Source organism: Manacus vitellinus, unplaced genomic scaffold (assembly GCF_001715985.3).
Source record: "Manacus vitellinus isolate BGI_N305 unplaced genomic scaffold, ASM171598v3 scaffold_0_pilon, whole genome shotgun sequence".
In the NCBI taxonomy this organism is placed as follows: Eukaryota; Metazoa; Chordata; class Aves; order Passeriformes; family Pipridae; genus Manacus; species Manacus vitellinus.
In genome coordinates this window covers 44,073,938-44,099,144 of record NW_021938789.1, presented here as the reverse complement: position 1 = coordinate 44,099,144, position 25,207 = coordinate 44,073,938, and the positions used below count along the sequence as shown (strand labels likewise).

The following is a 25,207-nucleotide window of genomic DNA, read 5'->3' as shown; positions in this document are numbered from 1 at the left end:
GCGCATTATTGAATACAAAGAACTTGCACAACATTTGTAAACAGTGGTGTATCCTAAGCAGTATCTCCTGCATCTGTTGTAGCAGTATGTGGAGGTATTCATTAACAAACAGCCCATAGTAACTGGGACTCTAAATTTAAACTCTTCTTGAATTAGAGGAAGCAGTACAGCAGATTTAGATTTCTTCCTGAAATGGGACACTTCAAAAGCCTTGACATAAATGCAACAGGAACAAGTTTCTCTAAGCTCTGTAGTTCCTGGAGAGGACAACCTGAAAGGTTTTGAAATTTGTGTCAGTGAAATAGGTTCTTCTTCACTGATGCAAAAGAAATTCCACTGTATTAAAGGAGAAACACCCACATCCAAAACACCTGAATTTTTTTATTTAGATAATAAACCACCACCTTCTACAAACCATTTTGCTCTCCTTTTCTATATTAGTTCCTTTAGTAAGTTATTTTTGAAAATATATATTAATATTGATCAGTGACCTTCCTCAATGAGCACATTTAGTTACCAGATGTAAACATGCAGCTAATAGCTCATGCTGTGCAGGTCTGCCAGTGCCTCCCAACCTTGGCAATAAGCCTTAAGTGGACTGGAGGGAAGGCTGTCAAGGGCTTTCTGCTGAAGAGATACAGGCTGCAATCTACTGAATGCATCGTGTCTGAGTACCCTGAGCTTGCTCGGATTTATTTTTTCCTCTTAAGATCATGCTTTTATATAGACTGTTGCGAATCCTGATTTAATATTCTGCTGACTACACCAATTTGTCATGAATGAGTGGTTTGGGCAAGGTTTGCTTTAATACTTACTATATAGATGAAACATAAAAAGGAAAATTCGCTTAAAATTCCTTTAAAATGATTTGCATGGAGACCAAGGATGCAAGTGATAAGGGTGCAAAAGGGTAAGGAAGACTCTCCCGTGAGTCACAAGGCTCAGAAAGGACCCCCTTGCTAAACTTAGCCTCAGACCCGATCAACGTTTATATTTAAAGGGTTTAAGTAGCACTTCTTCAATTGACTAATTCAACATTTATAAAATGATTAAATAGAATTGACTACAGCTGCAATAGTACCTTAATTATAGCTCCAAGACAACAGTATTTATGCTATACTTGCTATAGAGTATTTAAATCAATTCACACACACACACACAGAGAAGTATATACAAAAATATCTGTGAAACATTTCCTTTGAGTTCAGTGAAATACCCATATTGAGTACTTTGGCTTTTCTTAATGGGTGAGGGTTGAGCCCTGAGGAGTGGGAGGACTTTATCAACCTAGCCTCTGTCATCAGCTTTAGGTAATTGTCCTCTAGCTATCACAAATGTGAGAGTTTGCAAGCTCCAAGAGGTGTCCCACTCTGACAGGGATGCTGGCACATCCCACTGCAGTCCAGCTCAAAGGGCCTCACTTGGGTTGCCTATTTATAGAGTTGCAAGATGGTTTACTTTAGTAATCTGTAAAATTTTCATCCTCAGGTCAGTAATTACTTGAGTTTTCAAAACAATTACAAATTGTTTCCAATACAATTTCAAATTGCTTTCAATACTCCAGTCACAAAGGCTGGGGACAGAGTGGCTGGAGAGCAGCCAGGCAGAAATGGATCTGGGAGTTTGGATCGACAGGAAGCTGAACATGAGCCAGCAGTGTGCCCAGGTGGCCAAGAAGGCCAATGGCATCCTGGCCTGGATCAGGACCAGTGTGGCCAACAGGACCAGGGAAGTGATTCTTCCCCTGGACTCAGCACTGGTGAGGCCACACCTGGAGTGCTGTGTCCAGTTCTGGGCCCCTCAGTTCAGGAAGGATATTGAGGTGCTGGAGCAGGTCCAGAGAGGAGCAACAAGGCTGGTGAAGGGACTTGAGCACAAGTCCTATGAGGAGAGGCTGAGGGAGCTGGGATCGTTTAGCTTGGAGAAGAGGAGGCTCAGGGGAGACCTCATCACTCTCTACAACTCTGTGAAAGGAGGTTGTAGCCAAGTGGGGGTTGGTCTCTTCTCCCAGGCAACCAGCAGTAGGACAAGAGGGCACAGACTTGAGCTGTGCCAGGGGATGTTTAGGCTGTATATTAGGAGGAAATTTTTTACAGAGAGACTAATCAGACATTGGAATGGGCTGCCCAGGGAGGTGGTGGATTCACCATCCCTGGAGGTTTTTAAGATGAGACTGGATGTGGCACTTAGTACCATGGTCTAGTAACCATGGCGGTGTTGGATCAAGGGTTGGACTTGATGATCTCAGAAGTCTTTTCCAACCTGGTTGATTCTAGGATTCTATGGTTCCCCTGGGGCTACTGTTCAGGGAGGAAGGTCCCAAGGTTGTTACAGAGTGACGGATTGTGCTTGTCTTTCACCTCAGTGATGTTCCCAGCTTAACCGTGCAAATTTTCCTAGTGTGTCAAGGGACGCTTGACCACCCAACTTGTCACACAAAGACCAATGCCCAGCAGGGATTCCTGAGGTTGTAGAGTGTCCTGAGGAGGGGGTGGGGAGGAGAATGGACCACCACAAAGACTTGAGACAAGATATTGTAAAACTTCAAAAAATTAGTTTGAAGGTCTGTGTTTAAATATAGACGTGTTTAACTCTTTTGGTTCTTTTGTTGTTTTGTGGGGTTTTTTTGTGTTTTGTTTTGATTTTGGTTTTTTAGATTTGATTGGTTGGTTTGTGTTTTTTTCCTGTTTCTTGTTGTTGTTGTTTTGTCTCATTTTGTTTTTTGTGTTTTACAAGTTTAGCCAATGTCAAGAAATTGGCAGGGAAAACTTATGCTGAATATTCTGTCTCTGGCAATGTGAAAGTTAAACCTGTCCTCTACTGAGGGAACCTCCCTACAAAGTGGCAGTTTAGGGAGCCATGAAATCTTTTCATCATATAAACATTTTAGAGACAGACGCCAACTGGAGCCTGGGCCAAAGTACTAGAAACTCTTATACCTGAGAAGGACTAATGTTTCAGAAGATTTTCAAGATCAGAAGACCTTTCCTGATGATGTTGAATTGTAGCTGTTTTGGAGTATTATTATGCCCCCTCAGTAGGAAGCTATCTCTGTATCTGTCTGTTCTCTTTAACTCACCTCTCAGCAAAAGTTAAGAATGTTAAATGAAAGTTGCAGTACAGACATGAGACTGCTACAGTGCTGCACAGCAACCCCCAGAAGCATGTACTCTGTGTGCAGGCTACTACTTTGAGCAGTCTTACTGGCACAAAATGAGGATGTCCTGATGTGCTCTATACTCAGTGAGGGGTGTCAGGAGGCCTATAAGGAATTTTATAGTGATGAGGACTCTTACTGAAAACATTTGTTCAGAAATAGTAATTCAAATGGAATTTGCTGTCAGTCACAGCTTTTGCTGTGCTACTTGTTGAACTCTTGTGTAACCCTGCACATTTTTCTGGGCTGAGAAAGAGAGATGAATTTACACCATGGATCACTGTAATGTTCCGTTAAAGCAATGCTGTGATTGCAAGCATGGATTTCTTCATTTGTTGTACAGGAATATCCTATAACTTCAGAGTAGAATTACAGGAATGATGAGGGTGTTTTTGACACCCCTAACCCACCAAAATATAGTGAGATGATTATAAGTGGATTATTTGTCCAAGAAGTCATATCATAAAACACTTAGGAAAGTGAAATTGTGTCACTGAAGGTACAAGTGTGAGGAAGTCACCATTGCTTTCTTGATATTTGTCAACCAGGGATCACAAAAGTTATATGAAGATGATTTATGATGCTGTAGTGTTATATACAGCTTTTTCAAACTTATACTCTACATTTAAAACCAATAAATTCATCTCACTACAAACTTATATTGTTCAAACTTGTATTGGTGTTTGTCAACACTGAATTTGTAATAGCCATAGTTAGAAAAGACAGATTATTTAACAAGTATACATTTTCTCTATGTATGTTCCTCAAAAGTTGTGCATGAGCAGACAGAGGATTTCACAGCATGCATTTATAATACATCACCACCAGGTTAATATGCTTAGGGTCATTTTTTTTCTGTGTGTGTACCTATCCTGGATCTTCTGAACAGAGTTGTTAAACACCTTGTGAAGGTTTTTAAGTACTTAAAACAGATTAATTAAGGGGAAAAAAAATTAAAAAATATTTTATAGGCATTGCATGACACTCGCTGGATTACTACACACTTTTAAAAAAAGAAGAAAGGAAAAATGAGAGTATGACAATGGCATGATGAAAACCAACTGTTTCTTTTGGGAACACAGACTGTTGAAAAGCATGGATGGACATTTAAAAGGAAAGTCATAAGTGAGCAAAGCTCTTTGCTTCAGTGGATTTAAGATCAGGCCTTGGATAGGAAAAGTGTGAGTCTGGAATTGTGATACATTTTTATCAGAGTACAATACTCTGTGACCAGGTTCTTCAGTTATTCCATGCAGGGAGGGTTTAATGTACCAAGTTCACATATTTGAGGATATTTTACCTTTTGCAGGATTTTGATTTAGTAAGTGATACCACAGTGCACTGAAATCACAACACAAATACAAATTACACTTAGCAGAATATAGCAATTGACGATACAGATGAATCACAATACAAACATGATTCTTGTTACTGGTCTCTTATGATATGCTCACTGTCACAATGCCGATCATCCCCAGTCACTGAGGAGTGTGGACTAAAGTCAGCTCCAGCCTTTCTCTCTTCAAACTTCTCTTTGTTAGTTGCTCAGCTTTGGTACTGTGTTGGGTTCAGCCAGATCTTACTGCCCTGTGCTGGTTTGGCTAACGCAGGAAGACATTCACACTCATCTGCTTATGTTTTGATTAACTGCTTGAGAACAAACAATCACACAACCAGCTTATCCAGGCAACTGACACAGTCATTTAGCTAAAACAAAGTCTGCTCTCTGGTCCCTTTTTTATTACTTCAGCTTTCTTTGCACTTTGCAAAATCCACTGATGGTCAGTGGATTTTGGCTGAATTCGGTGGGAAAGTGTCTAGGTAATAATAATGCCTAGCATGTTTTCAGATACAGGCAGAGGAGTATTTTTACATACGTCAACCTATGGAAAATTTGTGAAAATAGCCCAAATATTTTTTTTTCCTGGTAAAGGTTTCTCATACTGAAATATGTTACTTTATCTTCTGCAGAGAAGAGTCCATTGCCACAGTGGTATTTTTCTTATATATAAATCTCCAGTTTAAAACCTTTTGACCTTTCTCAAATCAATCAGGAAGGTTCTGTTAAGGTGGCTGGAGGCAGACCTTACAGCTTAACACTGAGATACAAAGCTAGAGGACATTTATCAAAGCAGTACATCCTACTGGAAGTACACATTCTACTGGAGTATAATGTTCAAAAATATGGAAACTTTGGTAGAATTTAACTTAGTCTTTTGGTCATGCTCTCATGTTTAATAAAAGCATTTTTCTTATATATTTGAAAAATTGTACTGTTGCAGACAGAGCTGAACTTCATTTGCTTGCATTTTGTCTATTTGCCTGGGAATGGGGCTAAACTGTAAATTTAATAGACTTGGGGCTCATTAGATCTTCGTTATAAAGACATTTTTTATCAAATCTCATGTAATTTTGTTACTGTAGAATTAATACACTCATAATAGAAAACATCATACATTTCAGCTTCAATAAGTAAAGAGGCCAGTTACGCTTCAGTAAGTGAGACATAAATGCCACAGGTCAGATGCAACTGAAACAATGTTTTTTATGCCGTTGGCTTATTTTGGATAAGCCCTACAGACATTGTTGTGTATAAGGTGCAATTGTGCTTTTGGACTGAGGCATATGCATGTCTTCGAATTCCTCTTTCTCTCCAAAGCAAAAAAAGTAAGTGATACGTAAAAGTGTCGCAACATTTATAGCTGGGATTTGTCAGTGGAATCTGTTTTGCTTTCCCGTGGTATGAATATCTAGTCCCAAAGTAGGAGACGATTGTCCAGTGCTGTCCTTCTAGCAGCTGTCACCATGAAATGTTTAGGAATAAACATCTGCTGAAGTGTGCAGTGAACTGATGAGACTTGAGGCTGTGGAGACGGTCTTGGAATTCCTCTGTGAATAACCATTAAAACTCAAGTCCCTCGGAGGTGCTCTTTTCTTGTGGCTGGCGTGCATGCTGTCTCCATCATTAGTGTCCAACACCACTGTCATGCTGGACTCCATTCTGGACACAGCATATAGGCTACTTTGCCGGGTGGGATGGAACCGGGCTGCCTTGAGCTCTAGTTCCTCATAGCTGGACACTTCAATGAAGGGGCACCAGCGGAAAGCTCGCTTGAAGCCAGCTCGGAACCTAGGAGGAAAGATGCTTGATGAAAGCCTGTGCTTATGAGACCCAGCCACATGCCTCCATCTGAAAACATAACTGTGCTGGCAGGACACTGATTCTGCTAGTTACCCTGTCCCTAGTCCTTGATGTGGTGAAGTCAGTGGGAGTTTCCTAGACTAAAGTCTGAGTAAGGTAAAAAAAGATACTGGTAACAGCTTTCAGTTTCTGATTTTCTGTATGCTTTACCTGCATTTCAACGTTGGTATTTCCTTGATAATGAATTTCCTGTCTTTTGCCCATGCCTAATTAAACAAACACCAACTTTCATAGAACTGTATTCATAGAAATTGTTTTGGTTTGACCTCTGATGAAATCTGCACCTACATTTTCATCTTTTTTCATCGAGAAACTTCATAATATTCTTTTCTCTATAATACCATCCCAGTTTCCAGATTCCAACATCCCTTCTCTGTTTCCCTCTTAGCAGAGATGCTTACACGGGAGTGATGTAATGACTAATAATTGTTCATTTAAAATATTTAGAAAATAATTTTTAATAATTAAAGAGGATCCTAGAAAGTTGAAATTTGACTGTGAACAATGTACAAATGGGAATTTTGAGGATTTAGTGCATTAGTGCTTGCAATATTTGTACAGTGTTATTTTATTTCAATTCAGAGGCAGAGGTTTACTTAAAGACTATCATTACTTTTTGTGTGTAGAAGTTTAATATATTAGAAAACCAATTCCCTGTATATTTACGTGTGAGTGGAAAAAGAACACCTTTTCACCTAGACCTAAAGCTTATCAGACTTTCTCCCTTGTCTTACTTTTCTTGTTTTGTTTCAGTAATCAGCTGTGTTGTTTATCCTGTCTGTAAGGTTTTTGGAGCAGTGGTTCAAATACCGCAGTGATGACTGCAAATAAAAATTCAGATTAAATTTTCAGTGAAAATTGACTGATCTTACAGGAGTAACTTTCTTTCCTCCTTGATTTTTTCTGTTTGCCATGGGGTTCTTGCATGATGACAGACAAGCATGTAGCTTGCTCTTCAGCATTACTCTGTTTACATGCAGTTCACATTATGGAAAGATATTGAAAGAACCTCTGATGGCAATAGATTTAGTGAAGGGAATTGTAAAACTTAAACATGTTTAAACTGTGTTACTTTTCTTGGCTACTTCCATCCTCTTTCTAATTCAGAGCATGTTTTTTCCTCATCTTGAAAAAATGTCTCTTTATCTAGATATGTAAGTAATATCCTAATTAGCCCAGAAGATGAGGCTGGTGATAGGTGTTATAACTCTGTCTGATACTAGATCCAGCAGAAGTAACAATACTGCATGAATTGATCTGACTCCCAGCAACAAGCTCTATTTTCCTACTAAATGAAAAGGAAGCAGATGTTCCGGCTTCTTGATTTCAATATGGAACTTAATTATAAGAAAACCGTCAACAGTATTTCATTCTTGCATTAAATTCTGAACAGGGCGACCTTTAGTGTTTCTCAAAATTATTAGTTTTTCTTTGGTTGTATTCTTCAATCCAGATATTTAATTTTGCAGTGTATGACTGTCAGTGTAAGCCACATCAGAGATACTAATTTTTTATTAATAGCTTATTTTGTAACAGTGTCATAAAAACTTTCTGAAGAAAATAGAATTGTTTTAGAAGTTTTATGGTAGTAATTGGGAAAATATGAGGTCTCATCCTACTTTGCCTTTGATTTTGCACACACTGGAGACTGAAATTTGCTTTCTGTTGAAATTACTGGGAAATATGCCATTTGAGTAAGGGTTTTTTCTGGCATGCTAAAACTTTACCTCTTCTTTAAACAGTTATAAATATCAAAAGGGGCAGAAGGCTGTATGAAATCAGGCATTACCTTGCCTTTTTAAAAGATCATGACCGTTAATTATCATAGGTTATCTGGGAGGAAGACTGCAGTGTTTTTACACCAATAACATCTTGTCAGGATTTGTTCGCTTCATTTTAAATTACACTCCTTTTGCCAAGTATTGCATGATCCTTAGGGGTTTTTAGAAATAGTTTGCAAAATTGGTATGAAGCTTGTCAGTAATTAAACTTGACACTGGCTGCTAATTCAAAAGAGATTTAAAATTATATTTAAAATGACTTATTACTTATTAATATGAATAATGATTCATATTAACTGAATTTGTGAAATGACTTGTTGTTCTTTGTGATGTTTGTCAAGTAATACTGGAAGAAATACTGAAGAACAGGACAGCCAGGATGATATTTGTTTAGATCCTGGTCCAACAAGCTGAAATGAAAAACATGTGTTCATTCTGCAATGCAGTAGTTTCATACTAGCAAATATCTGTGAAATCTCATCAGACTCAACAGGTGCAGTGCCTTTGAAATTCAGAGCATAATGGATTGCTGTCAAACAGTACTGTAATTTAGGTGTTGAGTAATGAGAATGTAAATATTTGTTTTATTAGCCTGTTGCGCATCTCAGAGCATGGTCGAAATCTAATGGTGAGGTGTACAAAACACAGTAAATCACATTCTATATTATATCCTTCCAGCATTGCAAAACAAAATTAGAGCTACAATTAGTTAGTGAACATACGGATTGCACTTTGTATCACTACTGACTGTCTTTACCTTGTTATTCTAATGTTTTGCAAGCCAAAATATATTAAAATGCTATAGATTTTTGAATTTTGCATATGGAAATAGGAAGGGGTGGGTTCAGAAAACTGAATTTTGCTCTGAAATTTAAATAGGCCAAAGTATTTACTGGAAGCACACCTTTGGGTTTTTTTGGTATTCATTTCAAGTAGAAACCTAAAGAAAGTTTTTTTTGCATTTTGTTTTCTTTCCAACTAACTGAAAACTATTCAAGGGAATATTCTTCATCTTTTATCCCATTTAAACCATTTATATTCTCATTGAAGTTATGCACATCATTTCATAATTAGCTCTTACCTCTTGTTAAGACAGCAGTAGATAATGGGATTGTACATTGTAGAGCTCATGGCAAGCCAAAAGCTGGCTAAATAGATTTGCTGAATGTATTTCCACCGGTTTAATTGTTGATAGATACCAGTGACTATGAAGTAAATGTGGTAGGGCAGCCAGCAGATGGCAAATGTCAGCACAACCACAATCATCATTTTTACCACCTGAAAGAAAGAAGTAATAATGATATTTAGCCTTTTTTATTTGGATTAGCATTTCAACATCCATTAAAAATGTTCTTGCAACTGATTATTAGAGTTAGTCAAAGAAAAGATGAATATGTTTTTATATGATTTCCCTTTTAATCTGACTCTCTTAATTATTTTTTTCTTGGCTGGAGATCCTCTTTTTCCTAAGAAAAATAACGTGAACATCTTCTCTAATTTTCTTTGTATTGATTCTTACAAGTAATATATTTGCTACCTATATTTGACTATCTAAAATATCACTTTCTTTCTGTACATCTCATCATGGAATAAGTTTACAGGGTGATTTATTTGGACACCTTGTTTTGGCCTTTATTGACCCTGATGTCTTTTGCTGTTGTGGTCAGCAAGTGCATTTCTTGTTCCCAATTATTAGATATGATTTGAGTAACACTAGGCTGTAGGAAATGAGCAACTGCACTATCCTGTCTAATTTCAGAAGCTAACAATTCCCTTGGCTGGTGATCCTAATTTGTTGTTTTTCTGCAGTCATCATAACATCTGTTAGCTACCATAGTTTCCATTAAGCACAAATGAAGACAAGCTCTGCTTTGTGCAGGAAACACACGAAGAAAACTTGCAAGTCATGTAAAATTTTCACTCCTGTCTTTCCCTCTTCAGCTGTGTCAAGTACTAGCCCAGCTACCATTTTCAGCACAGTATGTCACACATTTACACCACAGGTTTTCTTTTTGTGGCTAAAATGAAACCAGACATGCTGGATCTGTGCTGCGAGGTCTCTTGTTCATTTTTATTGTGAATACTGAGGAATAACAGGGATCTCTATGAACAGTTTCTTTATTTTCTCTGTAAAAAATGCTGTTTCCTACTGTTTCTAGTTTTACCAGAGGGAAAAAAACCAAAGAGCTAAAATTTCCCATACTTACATATCTTTGGTTAATATTTTTATAACATTTCAACTGACATAATTACATCATTTTACATATAAATGTTATGGTGCCCTCCTTAACTCATATTACACCTTCCTATAAGAAAAATAAAGCAATTTTTCATTTAATATCTGGTCCCAGTTAACATCTGTCCTGCTGGCTGGGACTGTACTGTACAAGATTTTGCTTATAGGAATACTTATTATTGCTAATATATCTATTGATCATTGCTACCATGTACAAAAGGGACATCTGACCCCACATACAACATTATTAATATTCGGTTCTTCTAAAGCACTTTTCATCAGTTAACTGGAAATCATTGCAGAAGAAAGATTGGTATTATTATAAAAGAAGACAACACACTAAAACACTTTCACCTTTGGTAAGTGTACATCTGTGTGTCTATATGTAGGCATAAAAAGAAGTTTATGGGACTGTATAAGCAATTTTTTGGGGTCAGGGAAGGGGTTGTGACTGTATATGAACAGACATTTCTGGACTAAACCATGTATTAAAATGAAACCATAAAAATATGTTGTCAAATCACAGTCTATCATTAAATGGCATCTCTTTTTCACTGGTTTGGACATAACTTCCACTATTCTTCTGCTGTGGATTTACACTTGTGCCTTGCACACATTTTACAGGTAGAAGACTTAACGCTATAGTTTTACTACAATACTTAACTTCTGCATCCATCAATTTATAAGTGCACTTTGCTGGTTGCTGTTTTTACAGATATGCCAGGAATCATAAGTATTGCCTCAACATTGTCCAAGACTTCAATAATTCCAGAACACTTGAGAGCCTTGACTTACCTTGTTATTTAATTAGCAAATCTAGCAGTACCAGCTGTCCATGTAAAATTATTCCTAGAATTATTCATAATTGGAATATCATAGGTACTAAATGAAAGGATTTTTGTCTCCAAATTTTCAAAGTATAGACAGGGAAATCTGTATTTACACTGAACATTTCGTCTGTGCAGTGCTTGAGAACCAAAACAGTAGAGCTTCCCAGCAAATAATGTAGCTTAATCCTGTTGAACACTGTGTCACTCATGCCCCAGAGAGGTTAGAAATCACAGTAAGCGTGTAGGTTGCCAGTTTGGCATACTCAGTTGTGTTAACAACATTTTCCAAAAGAAGGTTGGTTGTCTTTTTTCTAACATCCAAATTCTTATTGGCTAGTTTTCCATGTTATATTGAAGGGCAAGGCAAGCAGTACTTCAAGAGTAACTTAAAGGTCTCCTAAAGCTAATAACCTTCACAACCTGCACAAAAAATTGCATTTTGATTTCAACTGCTGCAAAAATTAACCCCAAATGAATGAAGTTTTGTGTTAAATTACTACTAAATGTAGTATTTCAGGTTTTCCTCAAGGAACCAGAAATCCCAAAATAACTTTTTACGCTACAAGGAAAATCCATATTTTTTTTCTCACAATTTTAGGTAATTTGATTTTAGTTTTAAATATTTTAACTTTTTTTTAAGTTTTGAAATGCAAAATGCCAAATCACCCACAGAGGATCACATCTTTTCCTGCAAGGTTACAGTTTTGTTTAAAACAAAACACTCATCTTTAAAAACGGTGAGATTAGTGTAAATTTTTTTTGTTGTTATTTCTGTCTGGAAATCCATGATTAAATATTGTCATCATCATCCTGAAAGCAGAAATTTCTGAAGCAAATAGTTACACTAGATGACAAGCAAAAGATGATTTTAGCTGGCCATTAGTGTTTGATTTAATTTGTGAAGTAACAAGTCACTTGAATGACAGATGGTGAAGCACATTATTTCTTAATCATTCAGATTTGCAGCTGTTTTTCATAAATATCGAAAAATATCTAAAATTTACTGTATCATTTTTCTCTCAGGTAAGGATGTATAAGTCTGCATTCCACTGTTGTGAATGGTAATGTACTGATAAATGTATGTTTAAGGGAAGATGTAAGATGGGGTTTAATGTGAAAAATGCTTTTTCCTGGAACAAAAAATTGTGAATTTTTCCAGTAAAAAGGGACATTTAAAAAAAGTCAAAGTTAAGTTGTCATTCTTTTGAATATTCATGTAGTACAATGCACTCTGACGTATTTCCTTAGGAGAAGATAAGTGAGATGTTGCAAGTCTGTGTAGCTTAACATTGTTTGAAACACAGGGCAATTAGAGTTAAATTTGAAGTTAAATGCACAAGTTATGAGAGGAATCAAAAAGCCCCAATCTATTCTCATTTCATCATCTAAGAATGACTATGTATTGGTGGAAATGAAGGAAAAAAATAAGAGAAAGCTGAAAAGGAGGGAGTTTATTCCCAATGTCCTTTTCTCTTTCAGAGACAGGCACACACAGTGTTCAAGGCCATACCTTGCAGTTTATGGCTGCAGTTCTTGTTCGTAACCTCGGTCTTTCTAGTATTGTTTCATTTCTTGATTATATCAATAACTATGAACAGAAAGTGATGTCAAGGTCTATAAACCCAGGGCACCTTGAATTTCTTTGGTATAAATCCTGAATAACAAGTGCCAGTAAACCATTAAACTCAGTTAGGGCATAGGGAAAAGAAGTGAAACAGGCTAAGTATGAATTTGCCACAAAAACCTGCTTGTCTTTTCCCAGTACATTGTGATGTTTCACTAAAAAGCCTCCAGTGACACTTCTCAGGTTCGACTGCAGAGTATAAAAGACAGCTTCGATGTTGGGGTTGCTTTTTGACTATTTAAACCTGTGACTCTGAAAAAAAAAAAAAAAGAAGTCCTTTTTAATAGGCCTGTTCTGCTTTACTTTTTTGAGATATTACTGTTTTTCAATTACTTTCCCTCTGTTCTGTGTCCCATAGAATTCGTTAATAAGGGTTTGCTTCTTGTGCATTAGGAAACATTTGTAAAGCAAGCAAAGAAGAAAACTACTGAATTCACTTGATTAGCTTCAAGTATAGCTGTTACTGCCACCATTTCACTACACAGCTTTCCAAAATGTGAATTGCAGTGAAAATCATCAACCTGTGTCCCAGTGGCACCATTTTCTCCCAGTGTTCTGTTCAATCTCCCTTTGTGGGCAGCATAGCTGGAGGAAAGAGGGTTTTTTTCTGTTCCAGGCAGTACTTCTGTTAAAATGAATTGTACTGAGTCTCTCAGTTGTGCAATCTTTATGCAAGTCTTGAGGCTAGATTTGTAATAAGATAGAAAATCAGATTATTTATTTTATATATATTGTTTTTCATCAATGTGTTCTGCTGCCTATGTCTAAGAAAAACTATTTCTAGGAAAACAGCGTTAATTTATGTGCTTTGTAGTCTTGTCCATTCCTTTAAATCTTTCCTGTCCAAGTAAAGAAGCATTCTTTCGTTAATGAATGGTATGTAATGAAAAAAAACATATTTAAAAGAGCAAAACAGATGTAAGTACATTGGAATTGGAGTTTAGAGGTTTGCCTTTGCTGTGAAACATTAGAAGCAGTAAAAGTGAAAAGGAACTAACAGATTCTGCTACACTCTGAAAAAGCAGAAAATACATTTTTTTTCCGTCCTGTTTTTATTTTGAATGAAGAATAGCTAGAAAAAGAGTCTGATTTAGATGTAGCATTGAGAGCAGCTCTTGAAAGATCAGGAATAAAATATATTTTTCTGAGAGTCTCAGTTGCTTCTTGAGGAACATAGCAATTCACATTCCAAGGCACTGATTTATCATCAATAGCTAAGACTTGGGCTACACAATCGTTTCCTTTTCAGTCTTCTCTGCAGCTCCTTATTGCCTTTCTGAGTCATCTTTGGTAGTGCTGCTTCTACAAGGTCAGTAATTTATCTTCTGATTTCGCTTGCACAGATATCACACAGTACAACTTCATTAGTTTCAGAACTTTTACTCCTAGGTGTTATGCATATGTAAATGAGAACTAAATCATTTAAGAACTCATGCACTGTAATGTCTTCGTTAACCCACTCATGGATATTATTTGTTCATGAATACGACTTAAACACAGTTCACAGATAACCTCTGGGACTCATAACATGTTCCTCTTTCTGCTCTGTGCTCTTTTGGGAGAAGTAAAATACCAAACTAAAATTACAAAAGGTGTTTCTCCTGACATGTAAATTCACTTCCCAGTCCTGGGCACATACATGGCACTTGTGCACTGAGCACCAGAGAGAAGGGAACACCAATATGTCTTTGCTTCTCCACAGTGCTTATTTGGAGTGAATTGTCTATCTTTTGCAAGCAGATTGGGATGCAAATATGATTCTACTGGCATTTTTACAGAGTTAGGACTGATTTCTGAGATACTTTGACAAGCTCAGGGATTTTCTGTTCTCTTTTAGCCCATAGAAAGGACATATTCTTAATAGCTGAAGGAGATGCACATTAGGGAGGAGAAAGAATGGGAGAACTTGAAAGTCTTTCAGTCAGGTAAGTTCCTTGTCAATTCCAATTCTCAAAATAGTTTTATTCTTCTGACTTATGCTTTCCATCTGTTTTTCTCAGTTGTTGAAATAAAGAAACTGCTTTTCATTTCAGTTTGCATAATCCCTTGTTGCAGACAGAATTCACAATCACTTGTTATTTAAGCTCTAAAGTTCAAAAAAGATACTACGTTCTAGTATGAAGTAGCTTTGAATCAGATTGCTGTCTTACAAATGCTAAAATGTGGGCCCCCCCCAAATCAAAGTAATTCTGACATTTTTTTATGAATAGCCTTAGCCACTACAGTTTTTAAATTATGTTTTCCCGAAGTTGCATAGAACACAGGTTTGGCAGTGACTTTGAGATTCTCTCAACATGTCAAGAAATATCTGTCCCATTGCAGAAAATGGGTCATTTTTTTCTCAGAGTTTTATTTTTGTTGAGAATACATGATTTTTACAAGCATCTGATGGGGGTGAGGAGGAAAACTTTCAACCTCTGTTTTCTCTTTTCTGTTTATAGGAATAAAACTATGAATTATTCCTAGAATGTACTTGTTTAAAATGCATGGCAAAATTCTGTTGAAAAAGGCACAGTTAAGCTATTTTTTATTGCCTTTGTAATTATGCATTTGCAATGGTAGTAGCATCTTCCTTTTCAAAGGTTGAAGAAAAAGTATTTTTTACCACCTAAAAAAAACAAAAAAAAAATTAATATTGTCGCCCAGTCTATTTTCATTTTAATTGAGTTCAAAGAAAACTGTTGACGTCAGTAATGTTGAGGTTTATATTTTGCATTTGATATGCCTAGTTTATTTTTGTTATTCCACAACTGACTGTAAAAGGTTATGAATTTATACAAGTAGACTTGTAACTCACAGAACATTTTGGAAATATTTAGTCAATAAAAGGTACATGCGCTGGTCAATTTTAGCTAAAAAGTATCAGGAGTGTCATTATCCTGGCAGCATCTGCTGTTTCTGCTTTTGTGCAGACACTTTAGCATTGGTTCAAGTATTAAAGTATCCACATGACTTGGGCATAATGGTCAACACACTGGTTGTTACTGCAGTGGTTTGATACTCCTGTGGAATAAGACAGAAGCTGCCCCATGCCAGGGTGGCTGAAACTGTTTCCTAGCAAACCCACTCTAAAACCTGGAGAAATCAGGAACTATTTCTATTCACCCCAGAAAATGAGTAATGAAATAAAGGTGCTTTGAATAGGTTATTTACAGTGTTGCAGTACAGAAACTTCTAAAGTATTAAGCACTTGAGTTAAAGGAATGAATTTGTTAGGTGAGGGTATTAATAGACATAATACAGACAATCCTCTGTGTGTTGGTGGTAATTTTCATCTGCTTCTAAGAAAAGCACATTTGGAATATTGCAGGTTCTCTGTGGTTCAACTCCTGTCACCATTCGTGATGTCTCTGGGTTGTTTCCCCTGGTTTCTTCTTTGGCAGTTTGTGCAGCAGCAGGAGGTAAATGAGGTCTCTCACACTAAATCTTAAGGCAGTAGTCACATGGACTTCTGCTTTAACTCAGGAAAAAAAACTGCACTGAAGTTATGTTTTGTTTTTACCTGTAATGAATGTAAAAATCTGTAAGTGCAATACTGGAACTGCAGTTCTGTTCTGCTGAATATACAGGTCTTGGCTCTGCAGTCCTCCAAAATGACAGATCTGCATCAGCTTTCCTGGGGTTTTCACCACACAGATGCTGGGCACTATTCCAGAAAGCTCAACAGACTCAAAACACATGCTGAAATTAATTTTTTCTTGACTTCCCTACAGGGAGTCAATGAAGAAGGGGCTTCTTATGTGCTCTCTCTTATCTGTGTATGTGAGTATATTTATTTATTTATTTATTTATGCACCCATACACACGCAGGACTATTAATTTGGTCATAATTTAGGATACGTAATGGGATAACTTTGCCAACAGATGGATGAGACAACAGAAGACCTTTTGAAGTTTCCAAAGTTTATTTGTATGCTGGTGAAAAAATTTGCATACAACTTAAAGAACACACTTTGTCCTGAATGTGGGATTTTAAGGTTATCTGAATGGAGGATCAGGTCCCAAACTTGTTCTACACAGAGAAGGTGAAATCTGTCTTAAAAAAACCCAAATCCATAGTTTTAAACATGGAGATCATAATCTCCATGCTGAATATGCAAGTTTTGAAAAAGAAACGTTTGGTTTCATTTGTCTTTCTGGTAGGTGTCTTGGTTTTATTATTTTAACATTTATAGTTCAATTCAGCAATGCATTTGAAAACACACTGAGTTCACTAATATTGGAGTGAAACATTGTTACTTCCATTCTTAAAAATATGAGGCATTACTAAGCAGAAATTTTTGCCCTATGACTGTGCCTAGACTTAATATTTCGCATCAATTTTCTGCTGCAAGTGGTCAGAAATATAGAATTACCAAGGGGAAACATCACAGAAATTCTAAGTGCACAATTCTGAGCCTAATCACTGACCATGCAGAACCAATTTCTTAAATCTGCCCCTGACCTGGAGTTGCTGCCAGCTGCTCAATAAAAAAATTTTAACCAGAAAACTTGCATCAGTCTGTCAGTAAATACTTAAACTGCCAAGTTTTATGCACAGTATAAAGCCATGTTTAGAATTTACTGTGTTTTACTCCCCTGTGGTTGCTGCTTGAAGCACGGACGATAAATGTGGGGTGATGTGTTCACAGTTCATAGCTGAGTTTAGGAAAAGTTGGGACAGTGAATGGAAGACGCCACTGTTGCTGAATTTGCTGTAGCTATTTGGTAGATAGAGAGAGCAGGGCAGCTTCCAGTAATTTTGTTAGATTTCACTGTGTTAATCCTGTTCAAAAATGATCAGGAGGTCTGACTTTATTTTTACTTCAATAGGACAACTTGTTCAAAATGTGGGAAATTATTATAAAGAGAACAAATTCATGGGGGAAGAAATCCTAAAGAGGAGAACAGATGAACCCCCGGTTTTGTGAGTTTTTTCCCCTGAAATTCCAAGCTGACAAAATAGATCTTTAAAAAATATTTTGGATTTAACATGCAATGATACTAATCCCCCAGTATCTCATGTCCCAGACTTCTGAGGCAACTTCTATGCATGGGAAAAGTAAGACTATGAAATGAAAATTATGACACACAACATTAAAAATTACTTTGATTATTCTCTACCTTGTCAGTAGGTTTTTGGTCCATATACTCAGTAATGGAAAGGGTTTAACAGAACTTTTTAAAACTTAAACCAAACTTTTCTTGTTTTTTTTCTTATACTTTCTTGTCCATCTGGAAAAAAGCCTCTGCGTGTGTATGTATTTAGGAAGGGGGTCATACATTGTAATTAATGTGTTGTTTGTGCAAGAATTTAATTATTGGTAAATGAAAATGTCCAAATCAGACTTTCCTGTCAATACTTTATATTCTTCCTGAGATTTTCAATAATCGTGGGAATGTATTACTGATCAAAAGGGAAAAGATATCTTCTTCTGCTGGTATTTTCAGCAGACAGATATTCATATGATATTCTGACCCGCATTACCCTTTTGAAGCTTTAGTTAAGCTTATGAGAAAATAAGGTAAAAAACCCCCAACCTGTTCTGCAAACTTTTAGCTGTAATAGCAATTACTCGCAAGTAGTGACTTTGACTGTTGTGTTAATGCCAATCTGGTGAGTCTGGCAGGGTATGGGACAAATGCTCAAAATGTTAGTGGAACACTAACATTTGTAGTCTGGTCCAGTAACCTATTTCACGACCAGTGCTCACGCACACAGAGCCATAGAGAAGAACAGCAGACAGGATAGCCATCAGTGCCTCATAGAAAGCATGCTAAAAAGTATGCCATGTCCCCTTGTGTAACTGCATCTACAGTGTTACAAAACCAGCTTTAGGCTTGTGTAACAGTTTGTGAAGTCAGGCTCTAGCTGTACTAGGGTTGGTTTGCATTTGCCATATTAGCAAAGCTATTTCATACTTCCCATAAATTGTCAGAGTTAAGGCTATCATAGTGAGATGTGCCCTGAAGCAGAATCAGAGGAAACCTATCTTTAGTTATTTATTTTTGTAAGTAATTTTGCCTGTGGCATTTCACTGCTGAGCATGATTTGGGAACCACTTTGCACTGGAAAGGTAGTGGAGAGAAAATTTTTTTTGTTAGAAAGTATTAAATACTAATAATATTAATATTAATATTCAATTAGTATATTATTAGTGTACTAATAATATAAATATTAAATCCCTCCAAACCAGGGTATATTCTCTAAATGTCAGCCTTGAGATCAGCCTCAATTAATGTGTTTACTGAGGAGTTTAGTACAGCAAAATAAGAGCATGCCAAATAAGTTTGGTGAAGAGACACTTCTGAGCAGCTTTACTGCTACAGAAGTGAGACAGAGGAAGAACTTGGATGTTGACGAACTGCAGAAGCAGAAATGTCACTTCACAGTGCTGATCATATACTTCATATGGTACCAGTAGTGATTGTGTCTCTAAGGGGGTCGTGGCACTGACAGATATCACAGAGCAGATAGAAACTGCTGGATTGGTACTGTGCTAGTTTTAAGGATCATTTTACACTGTTCTTCCATAGGTAGGATCGTATTCGGAAAATTTCTGAGATTTGCTGAATTAAGGACTAATAAAATTTTCTGCTGTAAGTAGTGGAATGAAGTGTTATGAACAAATGAGGGGGAGATATATGTTATTGATTCATTATAGCACAACCATGTCATCAGTTTAATGAAGCAAAAAATGGCATTTTAGGATGTTCCAGATGAGGCATTCTCTGGAGAACAGGGAAGTGTTATTACCCCTGTCCAGGACAATAGTGACAGTACATTGCTGGCATTCCTTGTCTGGTTTTGGTCACTTGTTGAACACAGATGTTGGTATATAAAAGAAGACCACAGACACTTGTTTTATTTATATAACGAATGTAAATAAAGGCTGAGAGAGGAAATTGATATAATAACATCTGAAGAGGTGGCACCATTGAGGGATACTAAGTAATTAATTAGGCTGACTGAAAATAATGGCATAAATAGAGCTATCTGTAAAGAAATTTAGCCTGGAAACTGGAATTCTAGGATTGGTGAGATTTTTTAGAACACTTCCCATTAAATATAGCAATCCAGAAGGCAAAATGGTTTAAATATAGAGGTTTAAGATGATATCAGAGGAATTCTGCTAGGGCTGCCTGTAGTGACAGAACCCGAGGCTGGTTCCTGTCCTGTTTTCATTTAACATTTTAATATTGAAAGAGATAAAATGACACTCGAGGACTAAGCAGAGAAAGTACTGGACACAGTTCAACATCTTACAGTGTCTGGCAAACAAGGGATGAGTTTGCTTTCAGAAGAGCCTTTAAAAGTGTCTGAGAATTCCTTCTCCTGGGTTAATGTCTGAGAATTCCTTCTCCTGGGTTGTGTTTAATTTACTTTAAGCAAGATATGTGACAAATGTCAAATGCAACCACAGATAAATCTGATATTTAAAACTTGCCATGTCTCATTGATATGAAAATCTTCAAAAGGATTCAATTTCTAGGATAGTTTCCTGAAGTCTAAGATACTATGCAAGTATAACCTCAGAGGAGACTGACTAATAAGTATAAAATCATAAAGTCAGACTAATCACTTCAGAAACGTTTAGTTCAATTCTTTGTACTTCATGTAGAGCAAAGACATTGTATGAGCATAAAAAGCTGCCACTTTGCATGGTATTTTTGTCACACCTTCAACTGCCTGAGGAATTATCAATGGACATTTCCATGTAAGGACTGGAATCATTAAAAAGTGTCTCTGTTTCTTTTGGTTGTTGATTTACAACAAAGCAGTGGAGTGTTCAGAACTGGTGCTATCTGAGGTAAGCTGTCCTTCAATCTGATATTGCTCAGACTTTTCACTTTTTGAATGTGCTGAACAATGCTTGCTACATTTATGAGTGGCTGCACTGAAGTACACCTGTGGTTTTCAATCACAATAAAGCTTTGACCTACAAGGTGTTCACAATGCATCATCGTTTTGGATAAACAATAATTAAACTGTATCTGTGTGAAATTTCAGATAGTCAAGAGATACAGCCACTCACACAATATAATATAAGCAATAGGGCTATGTCTGTTAGGACACCACCTGTTCTTAACAGAATGTTTAATTGTCTAGCCTAATCTTCTCTGTTGTTTCTCTTCTAGTATTTATTTATTCTATTCTGCATGTTATTTTCATTGTCAATCGCTGCAAAGTCAAAGAGTAGACTCATTTACAGATGATGATTACTGATGGACCAAAAAATTATCCGGGCATCTATTTTTGGCAGGAGTTTATAATATTCATAGCAAATTGAGTTTCTTCCCCTCATTACCCCATGATAGAATGAGTAGGTTGTTTCACTTATCAGTCCCAGAAATGTAAAATCAGCCAAAGGGAAGAGGTACCTTCCCTGGGGAAGTGCAGGTGCCTCTTTGTGTATGTTTGCACTGCTCTGGAGTGGGAACCTTCTCAGTAAGTAAGCAAAGTCCTTCTATACCACCATGGCAGTCATTTCTGTCCATGATGCACGAGCACAAATGAATCTACAAGGTGGAAACACTCATGGCCTGTGAGTAAATAAATGGTGGCAAAGGCACAATGGCAATATAATTCTCTTCCACAGTCTGCTGTTGCGTGGCCAGTTTGGATGAGATGTAACCAGATGCCTTCCCCCTGCATATTTTGTGTTCTAGGATTTGGTTCTCTTTGCATACCTAACATGGAGAAGTGAATTTTTTGACATATGGGCAGGCTTGGTAGATCATTACCTGAATAAAGGCAAAAAAATTGTATGTTTGTTACTGTCTGACTTTTAAAACCCATTGACAGGTGATGATTCAGTATAGACGAGGGCATGAGCTCTGAAGATTTGGCTATCCCTTGAAGTCTGTAGCAGAAATCTGTGTAGAGCAGTTGATTGAAGCTGGTGTTTTTAATGGAATTGAGGATAATCGAGTTCTATTGACTTTCTGCTATACTAAACTTTGACTCCCTTATGCCATTTTGAAAATGGAATATAACATATCAGTTATGGGAGATTGGAATGCTGGTCCTCATGCTGGGAAAAACTAGGATAAGATGGATTGCTTAAATAACCAGAAGGATATTAAACTTTCCATGTCTTTATGCAGTCCCCTGAGGTAGCAATTATTTTCCAACCTTGAAGAAGTCTGAACAAATGTCTAGGATAAAATTGCAGTTTCAAGAGGTGTGGGAAGTCACGTGCAAAACAAACACTTGGACTCAGAGTGTCAAAACATTTTGTTTCATAAGGCTGGATGTAAACTTTTACATAAGGTTTTATGAATGGGGCAATATCAAAGTAGCCTGTTTGTCTAGACTTAGTGGTTCCTTGTTAACAATAAGGATCTTTGATTTCAGAAGTACTTATTGCTTATCATGTGATGTAAGTTCATAGTGTAATATTCTCACCACCTACTTATGATGAGTAAGCTTTATAATTTGAGTATGGTCTCGTTTTTCCAAATCTGTGTCAGTCCATAATTCAGTATTCCAAGAGTTTTGATGCTGCACTGTAATGTTTTGGGCTTTGTCTCTCTTCATTTTTTTTCTTTTCCCTTTTTTAATTTTTTCTTTTTTTTTCTTTATCTTTTTCTTTTTTCATCCTGACCTTGTCAACTAACTTTTAGTGCCAGCAAAAGTATCATTATTTCTAACAAGTGCTTTTCTTAGTTGGTACAATGTAGTACTAAAATACATATTAATATATTTTCATGTCATTTATTCATATGTGGTAAAAAAATAAAAAAGGAAACAACAGGAAAAACAGATGATTTCTGAAAAAGGCAAAACACTAGTTCTGTTATTGGAGAAGAATAAGTTATGTCTTTATTTGGATTCCAGTCTGTTAGTTCCTCTCCATGAATGACCAATTATGATTCATCTTTCCAAATACCAGTTACTTCATAAATCCTGCTGGAGAGCACAGCAGTGTAGGTAAAGTGCCATCATGGAGCTCTACCAATAAAGTCACTGATGCAGTTATTATATACCTGCACATATTTTAAATCCCTTGTTGCATGTGTTGAAGGTATGCATTCCTGTACTCTCACATTTAAAATCCTTTAATTAAGGATGCTACACCTTGTCTCTTGCATATATTTAGAATTCTAAAGAGATGCTGTTTTTAAAGTATTCCAGGGATTTAATTGGACCCTTTATATCATATATTAAGCGCTAGATTTCCCTTCAGAGACCTCTAGTTTTTATGTCATGATTATTTTACTTTGTCATTATGATAACAGGTGCTGAATTCTGGGATGTCCTGTTTCTCCAAGCTAGCTCTTAATAATTTTCTTTTCACACTTGCTTTCACAAATTGTGTCTTATTACAGAAAGTGATTCCTTGGTTTGTCTTTACAATTAGAACCTGGTCACCACCCACTGAGTATTTGCTTCCTTTTTTTCAGTGTCTGAAAGGGCAACATTGGTGATAGCACGGTTCATTGACCAGTGAAATATTTTTCTGCTTATGTTCTGTTGTGAAGGTAACTTCATAACTTTGAAAATACATTTTTGGGTAAGTGACAACATGCATGGCAAAGATTGTAATGATAGTATTGAACTTCTTGGGTAATGTCAAAGAGTGAAATGCTGATATTTTGATATTCTTTCAGCATTTGTGGAAATTAGTCCAATAATTTTGCCTTGGGCCAAGTATGCAAAGCATACTTCTTAGTTTTTCATGATTATTTTTCATGATTTTCTCTCTGTTTGCATTCCAGTAATCTTTGAGCTGTTACAAGTCAATAGTAGTGATAACACTGGTCATACTGCATTCTGGTTCCTCAAGAGAGGTTAGCATTTTTCCCTCTTAAGAAAGCTATGTTAAAACAAAAATAAATAACACTTCTGGTTCCACAGGAGGCATTGTACATCATGCCATAAAGCTGTCTAGGCATGTCTACTATTCTGACAACTAAAACTTCTGACAACTTTACACTTTTGTGGGTCTGAAGATGTATGACGGAGAAAATTATTCTAACCTTTCTTTTCATGTATTGTCTGCCATAACAACTTTTACTGTGTTGTATGTTGGGGGAAAAAAACAATTTCATATTCCTGGCAGTGTCCTAAAAGAAATGGAAACATCAGTGTTCTCCACAATTTGCAGAAGATCTCCTGTTGTCTCAGGACTCAATATGCCCCACTCTGCTATTGCTACAGCACAGGAGCATATACCACAGTTCAGACACACTCACAGCATCAGGAAGCAAACTGAAACAACTGAGCAACTGAAAATGTGCTCATCATTGTGAGTTAGAAGCCCATGTTTGGGTATGCTTTTTTCAAATTCGAAAGGTTAAATACACTTTAGTATAAAAAAAAGAGGTCAGAAATAAAAAGCAGAAGGCTGCCTTATGAAATAAGAAAAGTTAGGTTGAGAAAAAGAATATTATAAGAAAGAAACCTTAATGGCACTGCAACATGATGAAAACTGGAGATAGTCAAATACTCAGTTCGTAAGCAATCCACAGTCTAGTTATATTAGGCAATACTTACAGTGAAAGGGGTTAAAGAAAATAACTGGGAAAATTAGCTTGTATTTCCCACAAAAAGTTACTGATTAAAAATTTAAATTATTTGTTATAAACAGTCTGATCAGTGCTTGTCTCAAATATGTATGGGCCTTAATCTATTGATTAACATCAAGATTCACTTTTGTTTCAGCAGGATAAGAATCTAACCTAAGAGGACCTAATGGTTTGCTAGCCCATTGTTCAAAACTCAGTATTTTAACTCTGTGAAAGGCTAAGCATTTTGTCCTAGTTTCCACATAGCAGACACAGCATATACTGCTACCTGGAGATTAAGAAGTTAAAACCCAAATGCTACCTTTATTTAGTGACAAACAGCAAAGTTACAAAAAGAACAGCTAGTGAAGATAGAAGACAACTTGTCAAATTTAATCAGATTTTGTATTGAAGCAGATCCCTCATTATTGCTGTTTCAAGTATTTGGTATTTCTGAAGGAATATACTGTGATTCTCAGCAACACAATTGTAGATGATTTTATCAGGATTCACTTAGTGGGATTTATCAGAACAGTACCTTTCTTTTAGCTTTGAGCTGCTCGTGATATTTGTTGGATGTGTCACCTGGTATTTCTCCTCCCCAGAGGGTAATTCCCACCATGGAATAAGTGACGCCCATGACAAGCAGTGGAAAGCAGTAGACCAGCACAATCACAATGATATGATACCTGCAATGAAAAAGTATTAAGGTGATAAGTGCTTTCAAAGGAGCTATATCAATGGAATGGGCTGCTAGAAGTCAAGAGTTCTACTTTTAGCACAAAGCATCTTTTATCTTGACTGGCTAGTCTTTGGTGTTTTTGCTGTCATTTTAGAAGACTTGAAGTGCACTGCAAATTTATTTACATTTAATGCAAGTGCTTTAT

At 36.6% G+C, this 25,207-nt stretch overlaps 1 protein-coding gene across 1 annotated transcript in view; it reads right to left on the bottom strand.

Moving 5' to 3' along the window:
- Nucleotides 1-5,971: 5,971 nt before the first annotated feature.
- TACR3 (tachykinin receptor 3) overlaps nt 5,972-25,207 on the bottom strand; it is a 32,818-nt gene continuing 13,582 nt past the window's right edge. Inside the window, exons 3-5 of the mRNA XM_008933204.1 lie at nt 24,859-25,009; nt 9,222-9,418; nt 5,972-6,287 (exon numbers count right to left, since the gene is read on the bottom strand). Coding sequence (XP_008931452.1) covers nt 5,972-6,287; nt 9,222-9,418; nt 24,859-25,009 — 664 coding nt within the window. The remainder of the gene's footprint in view (nt 6,288-9,221; nt 9,419-24,858; nt 25,010-25,207) is intronic.